At 37.6% G+C, this 9680-nt stretch overlaps 1 protein-coding gene and 1 long non-coding RNA gene across 3 annotated transcripts; one reads left to right on the forward strand and one right to left on the reverse strand.

Annotated features, from left to right (window-relative positions):
• Nucleotides 1-4389: 4389 nt before the first annotated feature.
• LOC133720854 (dehydration-responsive element-binding protein 2D) lies at nucleotides 4390-5038 on the reverse strand. The gene has a single exon (XM_062147331.1). It carries the CDS (start codon nucleotides 4966-4968, stop codon nucleotides 4390-4392), a length of 579 nt encoding a protein of 192 aa, XP_062003315.1. The 5' UTR covers nucleotides 4969-5038.
• Nucleotides 5039-5342: 304 nt separating this feature from the next.
• On the forward strand, nucleotides 5343-8326 carry LOC133721252 (uncharacterized). Of its 2 annotated transcripts, XR_009852123.1 has the most exons (3): nucleotides 5343-5592; nucleotides 5686-6142; nucleotides 8136-8326. It is a non-coding gene; the product is annotated as an uncharacterized LOC133721252 (long non-coding RNA). The 2 variants fall into 2 exon arrangements; XR_009852122.1 differs by lacking the exon at nucleotides 5343-5592 and having other exon boundaries at nucleotides 5599-6142.
• Nucleotides 8327-9680: the final 1354 nt, after the last annotated feature.

The raw sequence follows: 9680 nt of genomic DNA on the forward strand, positions 1-9680 counted from the left end.
ATCTTCATTAGAAGCCCTTAAAGAGTTAAGGGAAACCGCTGAACACTAGAAATCCGAGTTTGAGATGAAGGATTTTGGGAGAACACGATTATGTCTCGGTTTGGAACTTGAGCATCGTGTTGATAGATTCTTAGGCATTTTGACAAGGTCAAGCCTTCAAGCACCCCCATGATCGTTCGTAGTCTTGATCCTGAAAAGGATCATCTTCGTCGAAAGGATGATGACGAAGATGTGCTAGAGGCAGAAGTGCCTTACTTGAGTACAATAGGCGCATTATTGTACTTAGTTAAATGCACATGCAAGACCGGACATCTCATTTGCAGTTAGCTTGTTAACTAAGATATAACTTTGCACCAACGCGACGCCATTAGGATTGGTGTAAAAGATATCTTTCAGTACTTGAGATGTACGATTGATATGAGCTTGTTCTATCCCTACAGAGAGATGATGGATTCAGACCCATCACACACCAGGAACGCCGCCAACACTGGCCTGCGTCCCCTCTCCCCATCCCAAAACGAAGTCAGCGTTTTGGAAGGTTTTGCTGATGCTGGGTATCTCTCTGACCCACACAAAGGTCATTCCCAAACTGGTTAAGTGTTCACCATGGGTAAAGACTGCGATATCTTGGAGGTCTACATAATAGACCCTAGTTGCTATATGTTTGGACCATGCAGAGACTATTGCTCTTCACGAAGAGATTCGTGAATGTATATGGATTGGATCCATAATTACGCATGTTCGAACAATTGTGGTTTGAAGTCTACCATAGATGAGCCTACGAGCATTTAGGATAATGCAGCTTGTTTTGAACAAATGAAGCAAGGCTACATCAAAGCGACAACACCAAGCTTAATCAGCAACAACAGACTCTCCTCAAGATCAAAGTGAACTAGGTTCAATCTGAGGACAGTGTGGCAGACTTGCTCACTAAGTCATTGCCTAAATTCCACTTTCGAGAGATATGTTGGTAGCATCGTTTGCGGAAGTTACCCGAACTCCCATGACCGTAGTCATCAGGGGGAGATGCAGACATCAGGGGGAGATGTCTACATGTATGGTCTCGAAACGTGAAGGGTGTGTTGTGCTCTTTTTCCCCTTCGACCGAGGTTATTTTTGTCCCACTGGGTTTTTGTTACTCGGCAATGTTTTTAACGAGGCAACGAGAGAAGCACCGCGTTTGGACAACACAAGGGGGAGTGTTTAAGGATATCTCTATTTGTGTTTGGCTCAAACTCTAGGTTACTTGACCTAGTGGTAATATGGTTAAATTAGAAGGATCTAGATTCCTATTCAATGTACGATTACTTTCCTTGTACGATTGAGATTCTATGCATTGTAATCCTCTATATAAAGAGGCCCCTATTATCAATGAGAATACACAGCAAATTCCTCTCAATTTCAGTTTCTCTACAACATGGTTACATTAATTAGTGATGTAGAGAACTACTAAATAGTCATGGTCATGTGCCTCAAAATACTTAAATCAACAAACAGAAGAACGGAGATTGATTATGACCAAAAAAAAAAAGAACGGAGATTGAAAACGTAAACAGATTTCTGGTTTTGCTTCTAACGGGAATATTTGACCATCATTTTTTTGGGCAATGATTATCCTAATCAATTCAGTAAAGAGCCACTCCATCAAGCCCTCCCTATCAAATTGTACACATTTCTAAGCCCAATGATACATACATTACCCAACCCAAGATTGGTCTCCCATAATTTTGTGATCTTAAAAAGAGAGTTAGCTCTTTCCACACTTCTCCTTCTTGAGGAAAGCTCTTTATTCGAATTAGAGAAAATGATCATTTACTCAATTTTGAGGTTAATTAACCCCATTTATCCAAACACTCTAAGAGATTGCCCACTTACACAACAGTTTTTATTTTTAAACCTCACTTACCCAAAACTCTAAGAGTTGGACCTGTTTTCTTCATATTTTTGGACTGTTTTGCCCTTTTTAATTGTCAAAGCTGAAAATTGAAACAGAAAGAGACTTAGAGAGAGAAACTCCCCGATTATAGAGAGAGAAGCTCTGCCATTTTAGAGAGAGAGAGGAGCTGTGCAATTATTGGAGTGAGAGGAGCTCTGCAAATTCGAGAGAGAGGAGCTCTGCGATTTCTAAAGAGAGAAGCTCTGCGATTTCTAGATAGAGAGAGGAGCTGTGCTGTGATTATCACCATAGACCGAGATCGAGCTCTTGTTTGTGTTCCTCCTTCATCACGGTTTGATTCTTTTCTTCATTGATCTCTAAATTTTTGATTTTAGCTCGGTTTAATTTGTTTGATTTGAATTTCTTGGTCTTTTTGTGTACATTGTGTTAGTTTTGAATTGCTTTGTTAACTTCAAACTTATTTTGGTGAATTTGAGCTTCGTGTTAAGTTTGAACTGGTTTTTTGACTTTGATCTTCGTTTATTTTCGTATTTGTTGATTCTGTTTGTTCTGAAACAGTTAGATTTCATATTTTCTAGTTCTAACGAAATATTAGTTGTGTTCAGAGCAATTTGTTACTGTTTCTGAAGTGTTTTTTTTTTGTTCTGGCCATATTATTGGGAGGCAATAATTTGCCTATTGGGGGGCAATAATGTGTCTTAATTGTTATAAAGTCTCTATAATTGTTGTTTACTGATCTTTTACTTTTTGTTCAGAGCAATTTGTTACATTTTCTGAAATGTTTTGGTTGTTCTGACTACATTATTGGGGGGCAATAATTAGGTTTAAAGACTGCTTCTAATGTGTTTTGCTGCTACATTTTGTTATTTTTTGCAGAAATATGGGTGATCCTTTGGTTGTTAGGTGCATTTATTCTTGCGAAGAGGTCACCCGGGAGGCCTAGGGTGAAGCGGTTCAAGTAAAGTGCAGAGTGTGAAAAAAAAGCCAATTCGTTGTGGTCGTTGTGGCAAAATGGGCGCTCATAACCTGATTATTTTGGGACTTAAATTCACCAAGTATTGAATTTGAATACCTGTACTTTTGTAAACAAATTTAAAACCAAACTGAGTTACTTCTGACCATCTATAAAAAAATTATTGGGGGGCAATAAACTTTTTATGACCCCCCAATAAACCTAATTATTTTGGTTAATGAATCTAGCAGCAATTTGTTAAAAAGACCTGTAATAAATGAACCACAGTTAAGACATTATGGGGGGGGGGGGCAATAATCTGTCTATTGCCTCCCAATAGACCACCCCAAAAATCACTAGTTTATATCATTGACAGATTATTGTACTTTAATAAACTCAAAACAACATAAGACTTATCAAAACTCTAATTTCAGTGATTAATTAACCACAGTTAAGAAATTATTGGGAGGCAATAATTTGTCTATTGCCCCCCAATAGACCATCCCAAAAATCACCAGTTTCTATCATTGACAGATTAGTGTGCTTTAATAAACATCGCAGTGATTATTGCCCCCCAATAGACATATTATTGGGGGGCAATAATCTTTTTTCTTTATTGGGGGGACAGACGACGCCGACGATTGCGATTGGCTCGACTGGGGACGAAGACACCGGCGATTGCTCTCGGATCTACCAGAACTGTGAAATTGCAGGTGCGAAATCGCCGGACCTTGAAGCTCCAGAATCGATTGGGTTTGGAATAGAGAGATTGATGATGGAGTCGGACTCCGCGACGGATCGAAGGAACTTGAGGAGCGAGCGGAGGTCGCAGACTCGGAGGAACGAGAACTCGGCGCGGACCAGATGGCCGACGGCGGTGGCCGGTGAGTCTGATTCAGATTCCGGTGAGGGCTTGAGTGTGATTCACTCGGTCAATTGAGAGAGAGTGTCTGGGATGAGAGAGAGGCTGAGGGGAGTCGAGAGAGAGAGAGAGAGTATGAGGGCAATACTGGCAATAGATATTAGATTGAGTAAATGGGGTTAAAAACTCTTAGTGAAGCAAGTGGGCAATTTTTAGACTAAAATTGAGTAAGTGATCACGACCCTTGGAATTAATAGACTTGAGTGTTGATGACTTGCAGTCTTTTTTATTTTTATTTATTTATTTTTATTTTTATTTTTTATATATTTTTGTCTTGGGCAAGATATAACTTTCTACAATAATTACACATATTTTGCATCTACAAATATCTCTTTGGTCAAGCCGTCAAGGGTCAAATGGCGATTGATGACACACTTGATATATTTTCACTCTTCAAAGTTTTGAGAGTAAAAAATATATTGAGCTGATTAGACTTGAATGAAAATCCCAAAAGGGAAGGAAAATAAAAGATAAAAATAGTTACTTTTTCTGGCAAAATAAAAATCAAGATCAAATAGACTAAAACATACCAACAAGAGAACCATCCTAAAGGAGTAAAGGACCATAACCCACGCTACTATATATAATATCCCCTAGCTAGCTCCTTATTTTAAACCTTTACATGCTCCATGGAGCTTCTTCCAAAGAAGCCTCCCAACTTACAAAGCCATTTCCACCCATCATAATTCCTATATCATTCAGCTCTAAGAATTCCCTCTCCCCACAAACTCCAGACCAATCAGCACTCAACACAGGATTACTCTCCCACAAGCAATCATTCTCTCCATTATTACTACTCCAACCTCCATGCATATCACCTGAATAAGCTTCATGCTTGTGTTCACCACAACCTTTATCAGCAGAACTCGTTTTCGAAGACGGTGATGTGGAGGAGGAGGATGAGGAGGAGGAGGAGTGGTCCGGCAAGTTGAGCTTGGCGGAGGAGCCGTACAGCTTTCGAGCCGCATCGTCATAAGCCAGCGCTGCCTCCGTGGAAGTGTTGAAAGTGCCTAGCCAAAGCCTAGCACCGCGTTTGGGCTCGCGTATTTCCGCCACCCATTTGCCCCAAGTTCTTTGCCTGACTCCTCTGAAAGTGCACGTAGCGTTCTTAGGGCCTCCCTTCCCTTTCATGCAGCCCTTTCTCGACCTTCCCATGTTGGCTTTCTTCGTCACCTTTCTCTCTTGGTCATTATCCATGGTCTCACCCAAACACGGCCTAAGTAAGTAGGTTTTGGGAAATCTGGGACGACATGCAGGGATGGGATGAGGCAAAGTAATACTTACATAGTTGGGAGAGAAGTGGGAAGTGGACACGTGTAGAGCAAGAGCTTGGCCAGCTGTTGCCCTAGCAGACGACCTTAGATCAACACATGTCAAACGGTCAAGGGACACCTGTCTAGTATTTGACATTGTTTCAAAAGCTCCTTAAGCTTGAAGATAAAGTTGATGGAATATCCTTATTTGGGGACACGCGTTCTTGTATGTAGAGAAAAGAAGCTTAAGCTACACTGCCATGCATGTAAATACACACACTTCATTAGTTTCATTTCATGCTGGGAAACCAGCTGCTTGATCGTCTTTTTTAACTTCAACAATTAGATTTAAGTTAGATGTTTTGTTATTGTTACTTGCTACTTTGTAGTAGCTAGGCCAAGTCACATCTGACTTAGTTATGTTTGTAATATGTGATATTCTTGTATGTAAATGAGAAGCTTCAAACGTACATCAAGTTATGGAGTCGCAGAAAAGAACGAAAAAGAAAAAGAAAAAGAAAAAGAGCAAACAAATTATTTAGGATGACCGAAATTGGAGGTACTGAAGGTGAGATCCCATTTCATGTCTACCTCCTTATTCCTGAATTTTCAAAGCAGTAGAGACTTATGATTAAGGCCCAGTTTGGGATTGATTTTGAAGGTGCTTCTGGACCTGCTTCTGCTTTTGAGGTTATGTTATGCTGTTTGGTAAATTGTCTAGGAAGTGCTTTTGGTCCAGTTTGCTTCTCCTAGAATCTGAAATTGAGAAGCACCCAAGTACCAGCTTTGGGAAGCTGCTTCTGTCAAAACACGGAGTGAACAGTATTGATTAAATGAAAGTTTCTCCTTTTTCCTATTATGTCCTCATCTTTTCTATAGGGTTTCGTTTCTTCCTTCTCTCTTCCCAGATCTCTCTTCCCAGCCTCCTCCTCAAAACCATCGATCTCAAAAACCATCGGTTTCTATAGAAAGCGATCTCTCAAGAGGATTCAAAACCCAACTCCGTCACTCCTCCGCGGCACGCTCCAAACCCAAAGCATTCCCGGATCGATCTCTCTGTCTCTTCAAAACCCAGCTCCTCATCGATGGTTTTTGGGACATGAGTGCAAGAGATCGAGGTAGGAACTTTTCATATGATAAATTAGTATGATTTGATTCTTGAAAGAGAATGTTTATTATGACTATCAGTAATTAGTTGTTTGATAGAGATTTGATTGTTAATTCTTGAAAGAGAATGTTTGTGATGATTATCAATAATTAGTTGTTTGATAGGATTGAGGTTAATTATAGTCTATAGACAAACTTCAAATGCTGATTGAGAATGTAGTTGGTAAAAAAATGTATTTCAGTTTCAATCGGGTGCAAACAAATTCTTTGCCCAAGATGCATATGCCCAGGATTGGCATATGAATCAATGTGACTGATATTCACGCTAGCTGGCTGGTTCTTTGAGTTGAAAAAAAAATTTCTTGCAGTAGGTAGACATGTACATTTTGCAACCTTTATGAAAGTTCATGTATTATCAATCAAGCTAGCATATCAAATTATCAATGACTAGTAAAAATTGATCTTGATTTCAGAAACCTGAAATATATGAGTTCCAAAAGGTCCTTGGTAGGATCTCTTTAGGAGGTGTGTCGAACATCATAACTGCGCTCTACCCGGTGTGCTAAACTTCTTGTGGAATTCAGAAGTTTATGGACTAGAGGTATTCAATTATGATTGTTAAAAAATCTCTAATAGTTTGAGTGCATTCAGTTAAAAGTTTTAAAAGCGGATTTCAAATTCATAAAATTTTAGGAGTATTCAATAATGATTTTTATAGAGTCTATAAAAGTTTAGGTGTATTTTTAAAAAAAGGGCTATCATTTGTTTGCCCCCGTATACCGTTAATAAGGAGGAGGTAAAGAGCTAATTCAATGCCAAGCCGTCGTGAAAAATGTTTCAAAAGTCAGTAAGTCGAAACCATTTCCTTTAGCAATTTGAATGAGAACTGCAATAGTAGAAACCCTCATTAGATCCTACTCTATATTCTTTCAGGTGACTCCTCACTTATATCATACACTGAAAAGTTAAGAAAGAGGGCCTTTGGAATGAAAAAGATCATAGCTACAGCATAAGTACAACTTCCTCATGTATCAGAAAAGATTACTTACTAGACTTGGAGGTGGAGGTGGACATAGAGGCATGGAGTTAGTCTACTATTGTATTGATAGCTAACTTACTATTACTGAAATTAATGTATACAAACATTAATGCAACTTCGAGTACTTTGACCTTCATGATTTTATGAACAAGGTTTTAAACTTGCAAACTGCTTTTTTTTCTAAACTTGGATTATGACAAAGAAGTACTTCGTACTCTTCTTTTATATGTATATATTTCAACCTTTGCATACTAGTGTGAAATTGATATATTCTGGTCCCTAGAAACTATTTTCATTTTAGAAACTATTTTCATGTGTTGAAATCTTATATATTAGGCTAATATCTGTTTAGTTTCGTACTATTTCATTTTAGAGGCAGCGATTAATTTTGAGGCCAAAAACAGAGGTCTGCATTCTGTTGTTTTTGACCCAGTTTCATTTTTACTAAAAACTGTACATTTCGGCTGGGTATCTGTAGTTGGTGTCTTCATGAAAGTTTCAGTAGACATCTTAAAGATCATTTCAGAATTGGAATCTCATAAAAAGGATTTCTCTAGATTAAATTATGATTTTTCGAAGTTGAAGGTCTGCATCAGGAAATTCTGCCAATTGTCACTGTTGCTGTTTGTTCCATTTCATATCAATAGTTTCCTTTATTCAAACTTGTGTAGTCAACCACAAACTGAACGTAGACATTCTTATCTTTTCAACAAAACATGTGACACCATTTTCGGAGTTCATTTGAGATACTTATGTCATTGTGAAGTCAGTTTTTCGCATCAGTTTGGCAGCCATACCTTCACACAGCCATTAAGGCTAGTAGCTCTTTAGATTGTGGTCAACATCTTTGCAATTTAGCAAAATCTCTGTGTCATTGGACTGGTTTGGAATGTTCTTCAACTTGTTCTTTCATCACAGATTGATATGTATATTGGGACTGATGTTGTTTTCCTATATAATATCAGGTCATGCTGAAGATCAAGTTTGATATATGATAGTGCAGCAATTTGAGAGTTTGAAGAGGATGTAGTAGTGTGTACTTTTTAGTTCTCATTTGGTTTCCTTTAAGATATGTTTACAGTACTTTTGTAAAACGATAAATCATGAAGTTTGTAGTTTTTCATAATTGAGACCTTAATCCATGTGCCTTGTACTATGTTTTTTTTTCCTATATTGCTTGGTTGTCATATCCATGGTTGTTCAGTTGCTCTTTGACCAATAAAGAGCAGCAGAGATGGTAATGGGAAAATAATAAACCTTAAAATGTGATAGAAGGGCTGCTGAATTGGAAAATTTTACATACATTAAAGAAATGTTGTTTTGATTACTAATCTTTAGTAGTTGGTGCTTGTTTCGCCCAATTGGTGTTTGAGTTCTCCAATTGATTAGTTTCTAGATTTCCAACCCGTTCTTACATACAAGCTATGTTGACTGATTTAAACATAGAAAATGGCTATTAAGTGCAGTTAAAATCACTGTTGTTTTCAAGTCATCTTAGAGAAAATGATGTGCATTTGCTAGATCATTTGCAGTAACATATAATGAAGGTACAGAACAATGATCATAACTTGATTACACATAACTAAAATATAGAACTTTACTTTACGTGAATGGAGTATTTTACGTGATATGCCTCACTTTTCTTATGAAAAACAAGTGAAGATAGTTATTGCTACTATGGCTCTTCATAACTACATAAGAAGATATGCTCAACGAGATATTGATTTTGATGAAAGTGGAAATTACTCAAGTGAATAGATGGAGGATAATGAACATGATGAAGATGGTCCGGGAAGATAATAAATGGAGGCGATAAGAAATGCAATTGCACAAAGTCTAATGAATGCATCTACTAGTTCCATTTAGTTGCAAATTTCAAGCGACTTTAATTTATAGTGTAATGGTTCTCGTTGATCTATGGTAGGGAAATTAATCCAAATATTCTAGACTTATTTTGTGTAATAGTAAAACATAAAATGCATATTGAATGATTTAAAGTAAATCTTTTATTCGGTCCAACCAAGGGTAGAAGAATAATACATGAGAATTTTTTTTTTATTTGATATGGTTACATAATCAAAAAAAACAAAATTATGTATTTTAGCAACATATCTTAGCATGTATGCCCATTTTGGTAATTATACACAGTCAAAGCACTTTTGCCTTGCAATTTACCAAACACCTAGAAATTGCTTTTCATTCTCACAGCACTTTTCAAAACAGTTTACCAAACAACTCAACTACTTCTTCTCACAGCAAGTTCGGAAGTGCTTCCTCTCACAGCAAGTTCAAAAGTGATTCTCCTCACAGCACAGCAATCCCAAACTAAGCCTAAGTCACTTCATTTGAAGTGAATGAGGGCTTACATAACCCATAACACGAGAAAGTGCATAGACAAATCAACATAAATGCAAGAAAAATATGAAATGTAAATCAAGCCCCCGCTGGACAAAGAAAATAAAATGTCAACTTAGGTGTCCGAGACAAAGTTCCTTTGTATTGCTTTCTTT

This window comes from Rosa rugosa, chromosome 7 (assembly GCF_958449725.1).
Source record: "Rosa rugosa chromosome 7, drRosRugo1.1, whole genome shotgun sequence".
NCBI classification, from domain to species: Eukaryota; Viridiplantae; Streptophyta; class Magnoliopsida; order Rosales; family Rosaceae; genus Rosa; species Rosa rugosa.